Source organism: Petaurus breviceps, unplaced genomic scaffold, assembly GCF_028583685.1.
Source record: "Petaurus breviceps papuanus isolate PSGF00001 unplaced genomic scaffold, PetGlider_PUasm1.0 99, whole genome shotgun sequence".
NCBI classification, from domain to species: domain Eukaryota; kingdom Metazoa; phylum Chordata; class Mammalia; order Diprotodontia; family Petauridae; genus Petaurus; species Petaurus breviceps.
The window spans coordinates 353,904-374,940 of record NW_027187465.1 but is presented as its reverse complement, the minus strand read 5'-3'; the positions used below and the strand labels follow the sequence as shown (position 1 = coordinate 374,940).

At 46.5% G+C, this 21,037-nt stretch overlaps 1 protein-coding gene across 3 annotated transcripts in view; it reads right to left on the bottom strand.

Annotated features, from left to right (window-relative positions):
• Window positions 1-20,223, bottom strand: part of PISD (phosphatidylserine decarboxylase) — a 54,852-nt gene extending 34,629 nt beyond the window's left edge. For 2 of the 3 annotated variants that reach the window (XR_011167122.1, XM_069081547.1), the window contains exons 1-2: window positions 20,113-20,171; window positions 654-733 (exon numbers count right to left, since the gene is read on the bottom strand). Coding sequence is in view for 1 of the 3 variants with exons in the window: in XM_069081548.1 (XP_068937649.1) it covers window positions 654-733; window positions 20,113-20,177 (145 nt within the window). In the remaining 2 variants the exon portion in view is untranslated. Of the gene's footprint in view, window positions 1-653; window positions 734-20,112 lie in introns of all 3 variants that reach the window. The other variant, XM_069081548.1, reaches the window with a different exon arrangement.
• Between the last annotated feature and the right edge of the window lie 814 nt (window positions 20,224-21,037).

Sequence of the window (21,037 nt, the reverse complement as noted above, 5' to 3'; positions counted from 1 at the left end):
AGTCACCCTCCAAGGCCTCACCTCAGCAGAGAGGGCCTTCGGATCCTGAAAGCAACATGTCCCCCTCTGCGCGCCCGCACCCCTCCTCCTGGCCCCCGTGTGTGAGACCAAGCTGCGAGACTTCAAGGAAGGGCCTGAGAAGGCCTCAAGTACCCACCATATGTATGAGGTCCAGCACAGCTCACGGGTGAACCTTACTGTCGGGAGTCTGGTCATGAAGGGATGGTTTTGGGGACTACAGGGACTCACAAAACAGAAAAACTGTCCCTTGGTCAAGGAGATGGGCTCTTTCCCTGTGGCAGGAAGCAGGGAACAAGTCACCCAGCTTTTAAGATGTCCACCAACTGCAAAAGTGATATTCTTGAAGAGAAGATGGGGTGGCTGGGCCACAATCGACACCAGGGTAATATAAGACCCACTTACACCTATGACACAATAGGTCAGCCCATGCCCTGAAGCCCCCAAAACTGGTTATTTAGTAAAATATCAAACTACAGAACATCCCTCTGTAATACAAGGTACATAAATGACCAGCTTGATAACGAGCTGCCAGCTGCCTCTAAGTGTGTGTGGTCTGACTCTAAGGGTGTGCTCTGGCTGTGTGGACATCAGCAGAATCTGCCAACCAAAGCACGAGTGGAACTGCTACTTACCAGTGCGAAATGTGTGGGCAGGTAGCTGCTTCCAGGACAGTAGAAAATGGCTCAGGAAAGTACTTCTCCAATGACGGAGGCTACAATTGGACAGAAAGGCACAATGAAAATACAGTTTTAAAAAAAAGCGAATGATTCACTCAGCTAATAATGACCAACTGCCCACTCGGTGCTAATAACTGTAATGGATCCAAAGAGGGAAGATGAACACCCTCTGACCCCAAGGGCTCACATTTTAGGAGGGTCTTTAAGCAAGCTCCTGTCCCTGCCTTTGGGCCTCAGTTTCCTTCTCTGCAAAGTGAGAGGGCTGGACCACATGTAAACAAAGAGAATAAATGGCAGACTATTCAGTCATAAAAGCCAAAAGAGCTAGAGGAGTTTCGGGAAAAAAAACCAGCTTGCTTCTTACTGGGGAGCTTAGGGGAGAGAGGTTTCCAAAGGAAGAGACATGTGATAGAAGTCTTAAAAGAGGAGAAGGATCTCTTCAGGCAGTGGTTGGTGGCTGAGATGGGGGAAGAAGAGCACTCTCAGAAGAGGAGCCATCCTAACCTCAGCATGGAGACAGCAGCACATCTGGGGAATGAAGAGACAGCCAGTATGGCTGGAACAGAAGACACATGAACAGTCACAGAAGAAGAGACAAGCTGGGAAGGAAGAAGACCAGGTCAAACATGGAGGACATTTGATATCAAATGACAAAGGATGGTCTTCATTCATTAGGACACAGAAAACTCTTGAAGAACTAGTTTGGGGTAGGGGAGAAGAGAAGGGAGATGATTAAAGTAAAACTGAGAAAGGCTAGAACAGAAACACCAATTGGGAGTAAAAGAAGCTTAAAACAGAATGGCTATGGAAACAGAACATCTTGACCAATGTCAGGATTTCTGATCTCAGCCCTAAAAAAAAATGGACAAAGGATACCATTCTGGAAAATGTCAGCTAAGACAATCTTATTTATCATACAATAGGATTGCTGCTCCTTTAGGGCTGATTTCTTTTTAATGGGGGGAGGGGTTGGGGGACAGGGTCCAGACCTATGAGTTCATGGTAGTAAAGTACTCCCAGCATAGAAATTCATTCCACTAACAGAAACCAGATATACCTAGGTGACTTACTGCATTATATTTGTCTGGGGAAACCCAAGACTTGCCCAGGGATACAGTGCAATTGTGTGTCAGGAACAGGACTCAGGCGTTCCTAGAGATTCTTAAGCTTCCAAATTCGAATCTACTGAAAGGATCACTATTTCAGTGACCACCTAGGCTTTACACTATGTTCACACATCTGACATAAAGAGAAAAAAAACAAACTACTTGCCCACCAGTGTCATTTATGCCTACTTTGGGAAGAACAAGATTTAGCAAACCATATTCCATAAAACTAGGATTCCATGGGGTGATTTTAATGATTGGATTTTTTTTTCTTATTTGAAGTTTAAGTTAAAACACTTTTTTTCTTTTTTAGTTTACATCATTCATTTCCGCCAGATTTTGAGTTACAAATTTTCTCCCCGATTTTCCCTACCCACCACCCCAAAACAGCGATCCCACTGAATATCCCCTCCCCCAATCTGCTCTCTCCCATATCTTCCCCCATCCCCCCTTTGACTTTCCACTAGGGCTCGGTGGATCTCTATGCCCCAGTGCCTGTATATTTCATTTCCCAGTCACATGTAAAATAATAATAATAATAATATGTATATATTTAAACATTTTATTTTAAACTTTGGATTCCAGATTCTTTCCCCTCCTCCCTCGTTACCCACCCTCACTGGAAAGATAGGCAATTCAATATAGGTTGGACATGTGTAGCTATGCAAAACATTTCCATAGTGGACTATATTTCCCTCCCTCCTATCCCACCTCCCAACTTGTTCTATTCTCTACTTTGATCTTGTCCCTTTTCAAAAGTGGGTGCTTCCAACTTCCCTCCCCCCCAGCCTGCCCTCCCTTCCATTATCCCCCCTCTCTTCCCCTTCCCCTCTACTCTCCTATAGGGTGAGATACCCTATTTAGTGTGTATGTCATACCTTTCCTAAGCCAAATTCAATGAGAATAAGGTTGACCCATTCCCTTTTGCCTTCCTGTTCTTCCCCTCCATTATAACCATTTTCCCTTGCCTCTTCCATATAAGATAATTTATCCCATTCTCTCTCTCCCCATCTCCTCTCATTATATTCCTCTCTCACCTCTTAATTTCACCTTTTAAATATCATCCCTTCCTATTCAATTGGTCCTGTGCTCTCTATGTATACCTGTACACATATATACACACACTCACATATGTATTCATACACCTATATACCCTCCTATATATGTATGTATACATATATATGTACATTTCTATTCCCTTCAACTATTCTCATACTGAGAAAAGTTTCATAAGTTACAATAATGATTTTTGCATGTAGGAATGTAAACAGTTCAACTTTGACAAGACCCTTATGATTTCTTTTCCCTATTTACCTTCTTATGCTTCTCTTGCTTCTTGTATCTGAATGTCAAATTTTCTATTCATCTCTGGTTTTTTCATCAAGAATACTTGAAATTCCTCTATTCCACTGAATGACCATATTTACCCCTGAAACACGATACTCAGTTTTGCTGGGTAGGTGATTCTTGGTTTTAATCCCGGCTCCTTTGCCCTCTGGAATATCATATTCCAAGTCCTTTGATCCCTCAGTGTAGAAGCTGCCAGGTCCTGAGTTATCCTGATTGTGTTTCCACAATATTGAAATTGTTTCTTCTTGTCTGCTTGTAATATTTTCTCCTTGATCTGGGAACTCCAGAACCTAGCTATAATATTCCTAGGAGTTTTCTTTTTGGGATCTTTTTCAGGAGGTGATCAGTGGATTTTTTCAACCTCTATTTTGCTCTCTGGTTCTAAAACATCAGGGAAGTTTTCCTTGTGAATTCTTGAAGGACGATTTCTACGTTCTTTTTTTGATTATGGCTTTCAGGTAGTCCAATAATTTTTAAATTCTCTCTCCTGGATCTATTTTCCTGGCCAGTGGCTTTTCCAATGAGATATCTCACATTGCCTTCTATTTTTCCATTTGTTTGGATCTGTTTAATAGCATTTTGATTTCTCATAAAGTCACTAGTTTCCATTTGCTCCAATCTAATTGTGAAGGAATGGTTCTCTTCAGTGAGCTTTTGAAATTATTTTTCCATCTGGCAAATTTAGCTTTTTAAGGCATTCTTTTCCTCATTGCCTTTTTGAGCCTCTTTTGCCATCTGAGTTAGTCTATTTTTTAAGGTATTATTTTCTTCAGTCAGGTTGTTGACTCTCATTTTATAACTTTCTTGCATCATTCTCATTTCTCTTCCCAATTTTTCCTCCACTTCTCTTATTTGATTTTCAAAATCCTTCTTAAGCTCCTCTATGGCCTGTAACCAGCTCGTATTTTTCTTGGAAGCTTTTGGTGAAAGAGTTCTGACTTCATTGTCTTCCTCCTATTCCATGCTTTGATCCTTTTTGTCCCCAAAATAGGAGTGTAACGCTGGATAGCTCTGTTTGCTTTGCTTCCTTTGCTTGCTCATGTTGCCACTCAATTACCTGACTTTTGAGTCTTTTGCAACAGCAGAACTCTGCTACCAGAAGCAGGAGCTTTATCCCAAATGCTGGGATTTTCATAGCTGCTGGAGGCATTAGTTGGGTGCCCTCTCTGAAGCATCCACACGCTCTGGCAGACTGCTCACGAACCCTAGGACCTCCACCCTAGACAGCGATCCAGATCCAAGAAGGTTAAAGCAAGAGCAATTACCCCTCAGACTGATTGCTTGGTCCCCCTACAATCTGCAGACCAGGAGCTCTGAAGCAGCCACAAGGTGCTTCTTGCCCCATGGGCAAAGGCCAGATTGCATTCCCAAATTCCCAGGTCCCAAAGTCCACACTGCATTGACCTCTCACTTTGTCCTTAGCATCTATGGGTTGATAATTCTGGAAACTGCCACAGCTGCTGGTGATCTGAAGTCCCTCCAGCTGGTGGCTGGGTAGGCCCTCCCTGAGGCTAAAACCTCGGGCTAGTGGGGCTGGGCTCAGCTCCCAGAGCACTGTGCTGGCCCCTTCCTGACGGCCTGCTGGGCTGTCCTCAGCAGGAGGTTAGCTTCTCTCTATCATTTTGTGGGTTCTGTAGCTCCAAAGTTTGTCTAGAGTCATTTTTTACATGAATTGGAGGAGGTGGGGGCTGGAGTTATACGGAAGTCCTGTTTCTACTCCACCATCTTGACTAGGCTCCCCAAGTTAAAACATTTCTAACTTTGGTTCTTTTCTTTTCTAGCTCTAAAGAAGGTGGAGAAAGGAACGTATGAACTAGGAGTCAGAATCTAAGTCCTACTAATAACATCTGGAGTGACTGTGGGTGAGGCACTTCTTCCTTCCTTCATGAAATGTAGGCGCTGGATGGGCTGCTCCCTAAGGTCCCCTCCAGTACTTATGATCCCTGCTCTAAAGTCCCTCCCAATTCCGCATTCTGTGTTTTACTTAGAAACATGCTGATAAACAGGAGAATATGCATCAATGGAAAACCAGGATGATGAAGGGCCTTAAGGTCCTGCCATATAAAAAGATTGGTGAAGAAACTGGTGGGGATTAGCTTGGAGAAGCCTCAAGGGAGATGGGGGAATTGTCCAGAAGGGTTTAAAGGGCTGTTTTGGGAAGAGAGATTAGCCTTGTCCTGCCTGATACCAGAAGACAAGCATTAAAGACAATGGGTAGAAGAGGCAAAAAAGCAAACAGAGATTTAATATAGGAAGAAACTTCTGAACAACTCCAGCAATTTCCAGGTGGAATGGAGCTTTCCCTCCATCCCCCAAGGCCTTCCAGCAGGTCTGCTGGAGGAGGGGTGCTCATTCACATCTGGCTTGGAAGGGTCATGGTGGAAGGGCTACCTGGGAGCACTCCTGCTTCCTCCACATCACCTATGTCTTCCCTCTCCTCTCACATGGCCTCTGCCATCTCCTCAGTCTTCCTGCCTCTCAGTTCCTCTCCCTCCCACCCATGCTCTCCAGAGTAGCCCAAGCACATCTGTTCCTAAAGCAGGGGTCTGACCCTGCTCCTCTCCAGCTCAACCAGCTCCAGTTGCTCTCTCCTGCCTCTAGGACAAAACACACACACCTTGGCTTGACCTTCAATGTCCTTCACAGTGTGCCCCTGCCCACACATGACTCTACTTCATATACTCCAGGCCAGCAAGCTGGGCTGTCCTGCCACTCCTCACACTCATTCCATCTCCTGTGTCTTTCCTGTTTCCACAGGGGAATTTCTTCCCTGCATTTCTTTCTTTCTTTTTTTTATTTTTTAAAGCAATTGGGGTTAAGTAACTTGCTCAAGGTTACACAGCCAGTTATTCTGTGTGGGTGCCAAGTATCTGAGGCCGGAACTGACCCCGGGTCTCCAGACACCAGGCTGGCGCTCTTACTCACTGCGCCACCTGGCCACCACCCCCCCCCCATTTCTTGGAAATTTGTTTTTCTAATCCCAAATCTTGAGAGAAAAAAATCAGTTAAGAAACTGGAGCAAAACATCAGGATTCTCTTGTGAGAATTCAAGGTTAACAATCAACAAAGAGACATTAGTGGTTCAAAAGAATCCACTGACGTCAAGTTGAAAGCAAGAGCAAGAAATGCTGATATGCTGAGTCCAAGAAGGTTGAAATTTCCAGGAACTGGGACAGAGCACAAAGGCCAGCAGCAGTCTCGATCTAATCAGTTAGTGTTGCCATGTTCTAAGTGGGTGTGTGCAGTCCTGTCTGCTGCTAACTATGAGTCATTCTGGAAAATAAATAGCAATTAGTGTATATGCAAAGTAGACGCTATCCTATGAATGGCGGTCCAAGAAATAACAAGTCTTGAAAGCAAAATAAGTCCTTAAATTGGAGATCCTGATGCGTAATGTGATTTAATCTTGTGGGGAGATAAGAATGCTGCATTTTTTGAATAGTACCCAATTATGTTCACTGGCACCTTCCAGTTTTTAAATATTCACTACTGACTATAGTTCTTTGTAAATACTACCAAACTTAATATTCCTTATTTGTAAAACAATTTTAGATATTAAGAATAATGAGTAAAGAATATGAAGAATGCTGAAAACATTTTAAGAAAAATAAAGGAACTGAGAGATGTTTAAATTACTGTTTCAATATGGAGGGCCTAACAACAATAACTATGTTATAATAACAATAATCTATACATTTATTATCATATCTTTTTTTTTTCCAGAAAAAATGTTGAAACTTTTAGTGTAACTTTATCACAGAAAAATGGCTCACTCATTATTATTTTAAAACATTTAAGTAAAGTCTTTTCCCACTCAGCTAATCTCTTGGGATTTCATGATCTCCAAAAACTCATCATTCTGCAAGATGAAATCAATTCTGAAACTCACATCTCCCTAACTTCATGGTGCCCCACTCCCCCCTTTCAGCTTTTTAAAATGTTGTCTTCCTCTATGAGATTGTAGCGACTGACAGGCCTTTCTTTGTAACCGTAGCATTTAGCAGTGTTAGGCACACAGTAGGAGCTTAATAAATATTTATAGCTTACTGAGAAAAACAGAGAATTTAGGACTTTGGGAATTCCCTGATTCCAAAAATAATTATTTGTCAGGAATTTGGAAATACTACTTTGTTGTTCTTTCCCATGTCTGAAACAAATTCCTCTCTCCTCTCCGCCTCACAGAATCCATCCCTCGATGCTTTCAAAGCTCACCTCAAATACTGCTTGCACAAAAGGCTTTTCCTGATTCCTCAACTGCCCCTAGACTGTCCTCTTACTTTGAATATGTTTTGTATATTTTTACATCCTGTCTCCCCCAACAGAATGGAAGCTCTTTGAGGCCAGGGGCTATTTCATAGTTGTCTTTGTACTCAATGCCTTTGGTCAGGGCTGGGGAACCTTCCCTAGAAGATGGTCAGAGCTTAATAAATAAATGCTAATCAACTGATTCTGATATTATTCTCTGACCATTCATCTACTCTCAAGGGACTAGCCACAGCAATTTTATATTAACAAACACAGTTTCCCTCTTCCTGAAATTGTGAAAACTGTATATATTTACTTCCAACAACATCCTTGTTCTAAATGGTGAACTTCTATCAAAGGAAAGACAATTAACTACAGTGAAATCAGCAAAGTTTGATATTTTTTTCCTGGCTAGAGATTACACCCTCACTGATCAGCCACTGCATGAAAGTGACCTGCCCTGGGCCCACAAACGGCAGCCAACTCAACTGTGAGCTTTGGCATGTTCTACCGAGCTGCAAAGGCTCCCAAGAATCAGGTTAGACAGACTGGAACTTTTGTCAAAGAACCAACACTGTCAATCAGATAATTCTAATGGCATTTATAAATGAAACTGAAGGATAACAAAGCATTGTGAAAAATGAGATATCAACCAGGATGGCAAACTCTTCTCCTCAGCAGCAGCAGTGACCCTCTGGACCCAGGACAGCTAAGAATCTGCTGCTCCTCACACTGGAAGGCCCCCGCCCTCACTTAAAGGGGACACTGAGACCTACCATCTCTTCATTCCCCCACCTGGACTCCCTTTCAGCTTTCTTTCATGTGTCGTCTTCAGTCATCATACTACTGTAAGTGCTTTGAGGGCAACGATTGTCTTTCTTTTTTGTATCCCTCATGATTACAGTAGTGCCTAACACAAATCAGGCCTTTAATAAATGGTTGCTGACTCACTGCCTCGATGTTCCACGTGAAGAAATGGCAATGATGCTCATGAAAATGTGAAACATTATTATACCTGACCTAATAAAACATACAAAGGAGGAAGCTATTTTAAAGACACTCAGATCAATTTTCCACTCCTCTAGAAGCTGAAAAGATACCCCAAAGAGACAACAGACAGTATCAATATCTAAAAAAGATGGCCAGAAGACATCAGCAATTACTAAGCAAGAGGCCTTTTCTCTATAAAATCTTTCTGAGTCGCCTGTGCACGCACAGAGGGTGTCTGTGGCCCTTGATGAAAACATCTAAATCTTTCTAGCAGATCACGCTACTGAGAGCTATGTATAGGGGCTGTGAGGGCCAACTGCTATTTGTTTTTTTATTACAAGACTGCATCTGACTCAGAAGGCCAACCAATCTTAAGATTCTCCCTTAAAAATGGTGAGGGTTAGTCTCCAGCATACAAGTGAAAGTCATAAAAGATTGCTTGATTAATGGAACCACAGACCAGTGTATCTAAAGATCACCTACCAATGTCCATGCTTACCAAAAGGAGTGTGTGTGTGTGTGTGTGTGTGTGTGTGTGTGTTACCACGAGAAGGTGACACTCCTGAGGCCCACGGGCAGGCCAAGGATATAGCTAGGGAAACAACAAGGGAAACCAAGGAGCGCAGAAGAGAGATCCAGACAAAGCACAGAGAAACTGAAGGAGAGAAAGATCGCTTTCATGTGGTAATATTCCTATCCCTCTGAATAAAAGATCAGCAATGAAAAAACTTCTACTAATAGCCTGATACATTAGTAATTCGTTCATAAATTATTTAAGAGTGACGTCTGGCTTTTAAGGAGTACAGAAAGATGTTTTGGGGCTGACTGACATCATTAATTGCCAGGAAACATTATGGAGCATTGTGGAAGCCATGAGACTTGCGTACTGTGTAACCTAGGAGCTGAATGGTGAAATAGGTCATGTAAAAAATAACTTCTGAGAGTGGCCAGTCCCCTTAGAGCGGGAGGAGCTGAAGGGTGGCTCCAGGGAAGGCCTGTCTAGTCATTACTGTAGTCTCCGGCACACAGATCACCATAGAAATGAACACCAGACATGCTGTTCTAGCTATACACTCACCCGGCCCCAGTTATTTACACCTGCAATTTCTTTTTTTTTCTTTTGGAGGCAATCAGGGTGAAGTGACTCGTCCAGGGTCACACAGCTAGTGTCTGAAGCCACATTTGAATTCAGGTCCTCCCAGTGCTCGCTGCCTCTACACCTGCAATTTCAAACCATTTTCTGCTGATGAAATATTGGGCATCTGATTAGCTTACAGAGACTTTTCGGGTTTTCCACCATTTCTCTAAGCCTGTGTCTGAAGGCCAAGGAGAGGGAAGGCCAGGCATCTGTATAAACCCTACACACATACAAGCAATTCCAGAAACAGCCATAACCACTCTGCTGGAACCCCCACTGTTCTCTTTCCCTCTTTCATAACCACCCTCATGAGTGTGCTCTCCGCTGACTCCACTTGGAAGGCCCAGGAGGAGGCTGACCACTCATTTTCTATATAGGATAACTGATCTTGGAGGCAAAGGGACCTTGAGAAACCATCTAATGCCAAGGCCTTATTTGACAGATAAGGGAGCTGAGGCCCAGAGTCACAAAGTAGAAAGGGCAGAGTCAGGCTGACGCCAAGAGCCCCTGACTTTCAAGGCAGGCTGCATTATTTACCATCACTGCCCTAGAGCTGGACCTTCTCCCACAGCTCCAAGTGACCTCTCCTAGGTCTCCAATTACTGTCCCTCTTCCCCTTCAAAATCTGTCTAACTCACAGGGCATCTCTTGGTGGATGTTGTTCTAAAACTTGACTAATTAACTGTTAGCTACATTTCTAAATTTTCAGAATGTGTTCCAAAGAACAAAGGAGCCCAAGGGGATAAACTCTGCCATCCTGTACCTAATTATTAATGAAAGAAAAGATGGACAAAAGAGAGGCATTTTTTTTTTAAGTGAGAACACTCACTTTGCAAACATGTCAGAAATAGAAATGACTGTAGTTATCAGACCCTCCCCTAGGTCAGCACTTCCAGGGTCGTGACCCCCCGGTTTAAGAAGCCCTGAAGGGGCTGTGAGTGGAAAGCTTCAGAAGCTGGGCACTAGCTGATGCCTAATCCCATCTTCCTCTCTACAAACTTTCAACAGCAGGTGTTCCTTGTGCAACACCATGTGTCCCATGCATTTAAAAAACACAATTCTGAAAGCTTCATCTGGTGACCAAGGGGTACGTGACACAAAAACGGTCATGCAGGGCACCCAGTTAGCACAGCGAGTAAGAGCACCGGCTCCAGTGTCGGGATGACCTGGAGATCGAATCCCGGGCTCAGACACTTAGCACCCACCCAGAAACACCTGGCATTGTAACCTTGAGCAAGTTACTTAACCCCAATTGCTTTACAAAAAAAAAAAAAGGTCATGAAACCCCATCTGAGAAGCTTGCCTGGGGCAGGCATCAATCACATGCCTCGAATGGTGCTAAGTACTGCAGATTCAAAGGCAAAAACACTCCTGGTTCCACATTCTGATGGGGCAGAAACATGAAAATAACCATGTATAATAAAGACACACGTACAACGTAAGTGGGAGGGACCAGGGACAGGCTTCCTGCAGAAGGTGGCACTGGAGGAAGGTGAAGGGAGGAGGCCTGAGGCTGAGCGCGAGCAGCTCAAAGGCCCTGGGGAATGTCCCAGGAGGACATGCCAGCTCCAGAGCATGGTCGGATCAAGTGAGGGGAGAGATGGGCATGTCTGCAGGCACTGGGAAGGGGCTGCTGGGCAACCAGGCACCAAACCAAGACCCGAAACAGCAGGAGATGACAGAATGGAGAAGGGCCACCACTCTGCTGTGAAATCTGGGTGTGGGAGATGATGCAGGAAGATGTCTGATATCTGGTGACACAAGCAGAGTCCTAACGCTGGCCTTGGTTTCTCTGGGAAGCATGAGGCAAGTGAGGCGTTCTGCAGAGCGCACATGGGGGCGGCTGGAGGAATTATGAGAATACATGTGGTGGGTGGACCAGGGCACCATCTCCCGACAGCCGGGAGGGCCCACTCAAGATGCAACAGATCAGGGATGCAGCCAGCAGCGGTTTCTAACACATGAACAGGAGGGGAGGAAGCAGGTACTGAAAATAATCCAAGACTGGGATCTGGCAAGAGGTGACAATGACAGGACAAGAGTCTCCACTATTGCGCAGTTGAACTGATTTGTCCAGGGGTTACGGGAGGGAAGATTAGTTGGTATAGACAGTGAAAGGAGGATGGCCCAGCAAAGAACGGTGTTGCATGACTGACTCTACATATTTGTAATGAATTTTACTTTTTTTTGCCTTCTCAATGGATATGGGAAGGATTCAAAACTGAAAATGAAATTAAAATGGAAATTTCTTATAAATGGGTGAAAAAAAGAAAATAAATTCACATAAATCACTGACACTCTTGTATGCAAGATGAACCCAAAGTTTTAGTATGATTTTATGCTGTGATAGCTTCAAACTGCATTAAGACTTTTGGGTCGGCCTGTACTACCAACCAAACCCAACAGGAAGAATTCAGAAAAGTGTTGAGGACTGCATATGTCAACTTGAGAGTCATCTCCCTAGAAAGTCTCACTGAACTCATGGGATCTGCTGAGACCACCTAGAGAAGGAAGAGAGAAGAGGGCACTGAACACAGACTGTGCAGGGACAGACGTGAGCATCCAGGCTGGGACAGAGACCGAAAGGCCATCAGTGGGAGGGAGCAAGGACGTGAGACTGTCCAGAAGCAGGGCAGTCAGTGGCATGTAGCCATGGAACCCCCTCCCCATAAGCCTCATCTCCTGGCTCTGTCCACCTCTGCCCTATAACTTACAAACTCACTTTCATCTTATACCTTCTCCTGCCATTCACAGCAGCCCACCTCCCTGATAACATGCCTGCCCTGCCAGTACTGTCTGGGCTCTCCCTTCTCTCACCCACCCCCCCAGCTGGACCCTCAGGGGTCCTTCTGGCTCCTCTGCTTCTCTCTCACTCCCACCCAGCAATCTCTCCTGCTTTCAGGTCCACAATCTTCACACGTGATGGCCATTACCAATCGACCCTACGAATGTTCTTGGTGACCTTTCCATCACACCCCCTGCTCCTAGAGCAGGAGACGTCAATAGCCATTTGATGCTCCCTCAAATACCCTAATCTCCCAGTTCCTCAGTTTAATGAATTTCCTGCGCCACCTCAGCTATGCACAAAGATGGTCCTCCCCTTGAGCCTGGCATCACTCACGAGTGTTCTTCTTCCATGAACTCTGAAATGCCTTTATCTGATCATAATCTTTTAACATCCCATGTTTCCCAAGGCCTCATGACTCCTAACCCTATTCTTCAAACTCACCATAACCTACATTCCCTTTACCCCACATCTGCCACAGCCCCCCCCCAAAAAAAAGGAAACAGGTTCCAGTCTGTGCCCCACTGCATGAGCGCTCTATCTGGAGGTGAGGAATCCTTTGGAACTGGAGTGGGTCACTGTGCTGACCAGAGCTGCTCAGTCTTTCAGAGGTGTTTTTAATGATACAGCTGTTACTATGTAGACTCTTCATTATTTCTTTTTTTGTTGTTTTTGCTTTTTGGAGGGGGGAAGGCAGGGCAATTGGGGTTAAGTGACTTGTCCAAGGTCACACAGCTAATAAGTGTTAGGTGCCTGAAGCCAGATTTTAACTCAGGTCCTCCTGACTCCAGGGCTGGTGCTCTGTTCACTGCACCACCTGGCCGCCCCTTCATCATTTCTTACAGAACAATGCTATAAACTTACTTTCTATCTGCAACTTTGCTGCATTTGTTTCAATAAGTTTTTGTTGGCTCTTCAGGGTTCTCTAAGTAAATCAAATCATCTGCTGACGCAATAAATCTGTTTCCTCCACTTCTCTTTTTCTTCATATTGTTACAGCTCGTATATATCTTGGACAATGTTAAAATAGTATGAGTTATGATGGGCATTCATTTTCTCTATTACATTATATGTTTGCTTTTGGTTTAAAATATAGTTAAGGAAACAACCATTTATTCCTATGCTTTCCTGTGTGAGCGCGCATGTGCATTTAATGAATATGGGTGTTGGATTTTGTCAAAAGCCTACTTCAACATCTATTGATATAATTCTGCTATTTTTATTATTTCAGGCAGTCAATAAATACTTATTAAGTGCCTGCTATGTTGTCAAACACTATCCTAAGCACTATAGATAACAACAACAAAAAGCAAAAGACAGTCCCTGTTCTCAAAGAGTTCACAGTCTAATGGGGAGTCAACATGCAAAAAACTATATACAAATATAGATAGCAGAGGTTCCCAAACTTATGTGGCCTACCACCCCCTTTAAAAAATATATTACTCAGGGCCCTACCACCCCAAAATCTTAAAAACTGGGAAAGAAGTCTCAGATTAAGTGTATAGGGTACTACTGCCCCCCTACATTGTCCCAGAACCCCCCCACAGGGCAGCATTACCAACTCTGGGAACCACAGAATTATATAGGATAAATCTGAAATAATCAAGGTAAATTAGAGATAATCAACAGAAAAAAAGGCATTAGAATTAAGGAAAGGCTTCCTGTAGAACACAGGATTTTAACTGGGATTTGAGGGAACTCACGAAGCACAGATGAAAAGGGAGACCACTTCAGGCATGGGAGACAGCCAGTGAAAATGTCCAGTCATAAAATGGCAAGAAGGCAGGGTCACTGGATTGAAAAGTCCATGAGAGAGGGAGTGTAAAGTTTAAGAAGACTGGAAACGTGAAGTGAAGCAGGGGCTAGGTTACAAAGGACTTTGAATGCCAGAAAATTTTATATTTGATCCTGGAAATGATAGAGAGCAACTGGACTTACTGAGTAGGGGGAGTCATGGTCAGAGACTTGTGCTTTAGGATGATGGATGTGACAGCTCAGAAGTGAGGGGGGCCTGCCCCAGGGTGACAGCAGTGTCACAGGAGAGACAGGACAAACACATGAGATTTTACATAGCTCTAACAGACAGGCCTTGGCAACAGATCAGGGTTAAGAGTAAGGAGCCAAAGACTGTAGTTCCTTTGACTGTAATGGGGAAATTAGGAAGCAGGGAAGATTTTACTATTGGGGGGGGGGGAGGAGAGGGGAAGATTGAAGATTACGGATTCAACTTTGGACATGATTAGTTTAAGATGTCTATGGAATATTCAGTTCAAGAAATGTTCACTGGGTGTACTGGGGGTGTGTTTGTTGACACAGTGAATAGAGCACCAGCCCTGGAGTCAGGAGGACTTGAGCTCAAATTCGGCCTCAGACACTTAAGACTTACTAGCCATGTGACCTTGGGCAAGTCACTTAACCCCAACTGCCCTACTTTCACCCCTCCAAAAAGCAAAAAAAAAAGCACACTGGGCAGCTGGAGGTGCAGAACTGGAGACAGGCAGAGAGACTGGGGCTGGATGAGCAGAGCTAGGTGTCTCAGTGGATGGAGCACTGGGCCTGATATCAGGAAGACTCGTCATCCCAAGTTCAAATCCAGCCCCAGTTTCTTCATCTGTAAAATGGTCTGGAGAAGGAAATGGCAAAGCACTCCAGTATCTTTGCCAAAAAAAAACAAAAAACGCAAATGGGGTCACTGAGTTGGACTCAAACGACTGACCAACAATAACAAGTAGACTCAAGCATCATTAGCATAGAGATGACAGCTGAAACCCAGGGAGCTGATGAGATGAGTGAGTGAAATAAAGTAGAAGAAGAGAAGGGGCCCACGGCACCCCCAATTAACACCCGTGAGCTGAACTAAGTATCTAAACGTTGTCTAAAATCAAGCAACACATGCAACTGAACTTGAAGTACATTTGTCATTTACTACAGTTTGTCATTAGCTGATCGACAAGATCCAGCAAAGGAGACGGAGAAGGAGCGGGCCGACATTCTCAGTCATTGTGTGTGATCTAGCATGTTGCTGTGGCCCATTCCCCAAGGTTTTACTTTAAATTTCTGCATTGATGCTCATTAGTAATAACGATTTACAGTTTTCTTTCTCTGTTTTGACTTCCTGGTTTAAGCATCAAGACAAAAACTGCTTAAGTCACAGGAACAGATTGGAAGCACTCTTCCTATTATTTCCACAATTTATATGACCTTTGAATTGTTCTTTGAATGTCTGACAGAATTCATTTGTAAATCTATTTGTTCCTGGGTTTTTCCCTTGGGATTTCATTTATAGCTTATTTTTTCTTTTTGACATGGTGTAAAATAGCCTATTTCTTCTTTTGTTATTCTGGCTAATGTTTTGGTGAGAATTCATTCATTTTATCTAGTTTACCAGTTTTGGTGAGAGTCTGGCAACTTCCTTATTTCCTCTTCAACTGCTCTTAATTCCCTGTTGTTTTAATTCTTGATAGAAACAATGTGGTTTTCCTCTTTTTCAAAATCTGACTGCCTAACTGCTCATCTATTTTATTAGTTTTATTAATTCAATGGAACTTTTTTACTTTCAATTCTATTAAACTCTTTAGATTTCAGAACTTCTCCTTTGTTGTTTAGCTGGAGTTTTAAATTTGCTGTTCAAGTTTTTTAGTTACATCCCCAATTAATTGATTTCTTCTCTCTTTTGTTGACAAAAGCAGTCAGAAATAGAAATTTTCCTCTAATTACTACTCATACCTACATTCCACAAATTTTGGCATGCTGTCTTGTTATGATAATCTTCTTGAATGAAATTTTAAATTGTTTTTACAATTGATTCTTTGACCCACCAGTTATTCTTAATTATTATTTAGTCTCCAAGCATTTTTAATTCTTCCTCCAAAAGTCCTTTACTGAATATAAGTTCTACTGAAGCGGGATGAGTAGATGAGGTATTTCATACTTTGGCTTTTCTACTGGTGTTTTCATGCCCGAACATTTATAAAGGTTCCATATATGGTTTAGAAGTATACAGATTCTTTTCTATTCTTACTCAGTAACTGCCGGAGATCTATCATTTTCAACTACTTTGTTTATCTTTTAGTTAGATTTGTCTTGGTTGTCCTCAGTATTATAGTTTCGTTAAATTAGATGTTATACTATCTGATGTGTCTATATTAAAGTACAGAGTGATTCATCATCTTCTCTTACTCAGGCCTATTTCTCAAACCCTCTCCCCTCCTTGTTTCCCTTAGGAGTCGAACGTGTTTCTATACTGCAATCTGGGATGTACGTTATTTTAACTCCTCTTTCTTTATCTGACTCAGATGAAAGTGAGGTTGATGGGATTCCTGGCCTTCCTCCAGATTTAAACACTCTTTCGGGATAGGGATTTCCGGCTCTTTCTTCCTCAGTATAATTCCTAGCTCCTCCCATTTCTGTCTTCTCTTCAGACCATCCAAATAGAAGAAAACCACTCACAAGCACTCCGTCTGTCATATTTAGCTTGCTCTATGACCCTTAAAGAGATGAGGTTCTGAAAAGAAGCAGTTAGGTGGGGCAGTGCACAGAGCACACGCATGGAATCGGGAAGATCTGAGTTCAAATTCAGCCTCACATTCTCCCTAACTGTATAACCCTGGGCAAGTCATCTACCCTCTCCCTTAGCAGAAGTCTTAGCTTCCTAATCTGTGGAAAAAAAAAAAAAACAGTAACAATAATAGCACCTACTCCACAGGACTGTCAGAATCCAACGTGCCTGGAACATAGTGAGAGCTTAATAAACGTGTTTCACTTCCATTAACATGTGAACACGTGCAGCTGGGTGAGCTCCAGGAGCCTGAGCTTGGGGCAGGGTCCAAACCTGCCCTCCTGAGTAGCAGGGAGGCCCTGGCTGCTCCTGAGGCTCACCTGCAGGGCCTTGTCTCCTGCTATGGTTCAGGTCCAGGATGAGAAGGGGATGCGGCAAGTTATCACTCTTGGCTCGTCCACCACGGCCAAAGCTCCAGGTGGCTCTCCCTCTGAGGCCTTTTCTCTCCTGTTGTTATGGAGACTCCAGGGCCACTGTCACACTGAGCTCTGCCCAGGGGCCCTCACTGAGTTTTGCAGAGCTCCCTCCAAGCCCCCATCTCTTGCCATGGGGCTCTGGGTCCCCCTGTGCTAGGCTCTGCCTGGGGTTTGTCACTGCTTCAGGGTTTCTGTGACTCTGGCAGTCCTTCTGTACACACCTGGGCTGGGGGAGGAGTCTGTAAGTAGTTCTCCTTACTCTTTTTTCACTGGTCCATCCTTGAGCTTCACCAGCCATTCTGTGAACAAGACCCTCTTTCGCTCCGCTTGGGCACTCTCTCTGGCTGTCTTCCAGTGCTGACCACTGACCTCCCTGGCTTAAGTCCCACTAAAATCCCACCTTCTGTAGGATGCCTCCCCAGCCCCCCTCACTTCCAGGGCCTCCCCTCTGCTCATTACCTCCTCCTTCTCCATATACAGCTTGTCTGCACGTCGTTGCTTGAGTATTATCTCTCCCTTTAGACTGTAAGCTCCCTGAGGGCAGATTCTCTTCTGCCTCTTTTTGTATCCCCAGCACTTGGCATGGTGCCTAGCACACAGCAGGAGCTTAAGAGATGTGCAATGATCAACTGCTTCACTGGGGTGTTTGTGGGGTTCTGGGTTCCTCTAGGTCTCACTAACCTCTCAGGAATGTGTTCTCTCACCCTCTGGCTCTTTCAGTTGGGGATGCTCCCATTGTCCCCATTGTTCAGGTTTACAACTGAGGAGTCATTTTTGAGTCCTGACTTTCTGTTCCCCACCACAGCCAATCAGCTGCCAAACTTCCTTGACCCTATTCGGCATGTTCTGTATCTGCCCCCTTCTTTCCACACACTTAGGCCTCCAACCCCTCCTCCTAACCGGCCTGGCTCCAGGCTCTCCTCTCTTTATTCCAGCCTCCACGACTTTCCCATGGCCTAGGTAGGACCATGTCACTGCCCTTCCCTTCAGAATCTGGACCCACCCCATCTTTCTGGCCTGATTTCATGCTATTTCCCCCACAGAGTCTATATTCCAGTCAGCCTGCACTCCTGGCCATTCCCCACATATCCCTCTTCTCTTCTGCCGTCTTTACCTGCAGTCTTGGACTCCCGTTTCCTTCCAGACTCAGCTCAGGTTGGCCAACTTGCCTGGAAAGGCTTTCCTATCCAAGGTTATTTTGTGTCTGTTCTGTATGTGTCTATCTACAAAGATGACGAGTTCCCCCCACCCCCAGTACAATGTAAACTCTCTGAGTGTTCACGATCGGTCATTTTTCAGCTGTGTCTGACTCCCTGTGACTCCATTTGGGGTTTTCTTGGCAGAGACACTGGAGGGAGGGGTTTGCCATTTCCTTCTTCAGCTCATTTTACAATAATAAACTGAGGCCAACAAGCTGAAGTGACCTGCCCAGGGTCACATGGCTAGGAAGTGCCTGTGGCTGTCTCCTTGACTGCAGGTCCACCCTCCATCCCCTGCTCCCCCTTGTTCTTGGGGGGAGCCCTCAGGGGAGGAGGAGGTACTTAACGAGGGCTCCTTCTGTCTCCCTCCAACAGGTGCTGGCTCTGGCCCATCCTCTCTGCGGCTCCTGGGCACCCCCTGCCAGCTGTAGGGGGTCAGGGCCTATGGAACCTGGGCTGTTCTGCCTGGCTGCTTTGGTTTTTTTTTTTTTTAAGGGAAGGTGCCTCCTGTGTCCTCTTTGGCCCTGGCTCCCCGGCCATGCTTCGGCAAGCAGAGGCACAAGAGGAGGTGCCCCCGGTCTGCCGGGCCCCTGCCCCTGCCCCTCCTGGGCAGCTATGCCCGGGCCTCCCTGAGCTTCAGTTCTGCACCAGGAAATATGTACGGTCAGCGACGGGCGCCAAGCACTGGGGACACAAGCAAAGGCAAGAGGCGGCAGGACGGCGGGGCGTGCCAGGCTGCGGGCAGCAGAGACCCCGGGGCGCAGCAGGGCAAACAGCGCCCGGCAGGGCAGGGGGGCTGCAAAGGCTCCCGGGGCACGGCCGGGCGCGTATCCGGGCAGGACGCGGGGCGTGAAGACCCCAGCCCCGAGGGGGGCGGCCGGGGGATGGAAGACGGAGAAACGAGGAGAACGGAAAGCGAGGCTCACGAAGTCTCTTGGGGGCAGGGCTGGGGCTCCCCCTCCCCCTCCTCGGGGGGCTCAGGGGCCGAGATCCTGCCCCCTGCCCAGGGGGTCCTGGGCCCCAGAGGGGGGAGGAGGAGGTTCCCCCGGCCTCGCCAATGGCTCCGGCTACAAAGCCCCTCCCAGAACGAAGGGGCCGCCCAACCCTCCAAGTCAAGGCCTCCCCTGCCAGGGGCGGCGCTCGGGGGGCCTGGGGGCGTCCCAGCCGCCAGTCCCACTCATTTCGCAAATGAAGAAACTGAGGCCCAAGGCCTGTGCTGACTCACCCCAGGTCTCGCGGCTCAGAAGCAGCCCGCCACTCGGTCAGTCAGCACACTGCTGACCTACCACATGCCGGCCCACCCTACCCAGGGCACACCCTCTGCCAGGGTTCTGAGCCGCGTCCACACTCGCGGGGAATGCCAGACCTGAAACCAACCTCAGGGGACAAGCCGTCCGACCCTCCGTGTCACCGGCGGGTAAACTGAGGCAGCGCAGAGCGGGTCCAGCCTCCCCCCAGGTCACACGGCACAAGGGTGGAGGGGCTGTCAGGTCTCTGGGGGGACCCCAGGCCCCTCATCCCACCCGCTCCATGTCAGACAGGAGGAAACTGAGGCAGCGGGACCGCCGGGGGCTCCTGCTCCTCCCCCGCCGCCCCCCAGCCCGTGCCAGCAGCCCCCCGGGCCCACCTGCTCGTCCTCGGCGCGGCCCGGAGGCCCAGCAATGGCCCCGTTCGCCCCACGGACGCCGCCATCTTGTCCCCTCCCCCCACAGATGGACGCGCGCTGGTCGTCACGCGGTGCGACGGGGGTGCGCCGTGACGTCACGCTGCAGCGTCCGCGCCGCGGCCAATGAGACGGCGCCTCGTTGGGGGGCGGGGAGGGGGCGGAGCGCGCGGAGGTCGCACGTGGTGGGCTGGCGGGGCGGGGCTTCCCCGGCAGCCTCGGGAGGGGGCGTTTCCTCTGCCCTCGTGCAAGTGGGAGTGGCGGTTCCTGGTGGGCGGGGGCCGCGCCGGGCTTGCGGGAGGAGCTCCAGAACTGCTCCTGACCTCGCTCCCACGACCTTTGATTTAACCCCTTTGTGCCGGTTTGCATTTATTCCTTCTCCATGTGTCCTGGGCTCCCCTTTAGAATGGAGCCTCCTTGAGGCGGGATCGCTTCGTGCCTTGTCCCCGTAGCCGGAGGCACCAGCTCCGTGCCGGGCACACGGCAGGGCCGCAATGATGGTACCTGATCTCACAACTTCAAGGGCCCTGACACAGGAAAGGGACCCCATGCAGCCCCAATGAGCAATCAAGGGTGGGCTGGGGACGCAAAGACAGGAACGGAATAGGCTCTACCCGGAGCCCCAGGACATTCAGATTTAATCCCGACATCTTTGAAAGTAACGTAGAATGCATTAAATAGAGGGAAAGCACGCTATAATGTAGAGATTTAGGGTTTCCTATGCAAGGACACTAGTTGTGTGACCCTGGGCAAGTCACTATACCCTCTTTGCCTGCCTCAGTTTCCTCATCTGTCAAATGAACTGGAGAAGGAAATGGCAAACCATTCCAAGTATCCTTGCTAAGAAAACCGAGTCAGACACATCTGTTCGGCTTTATATATATGGAAA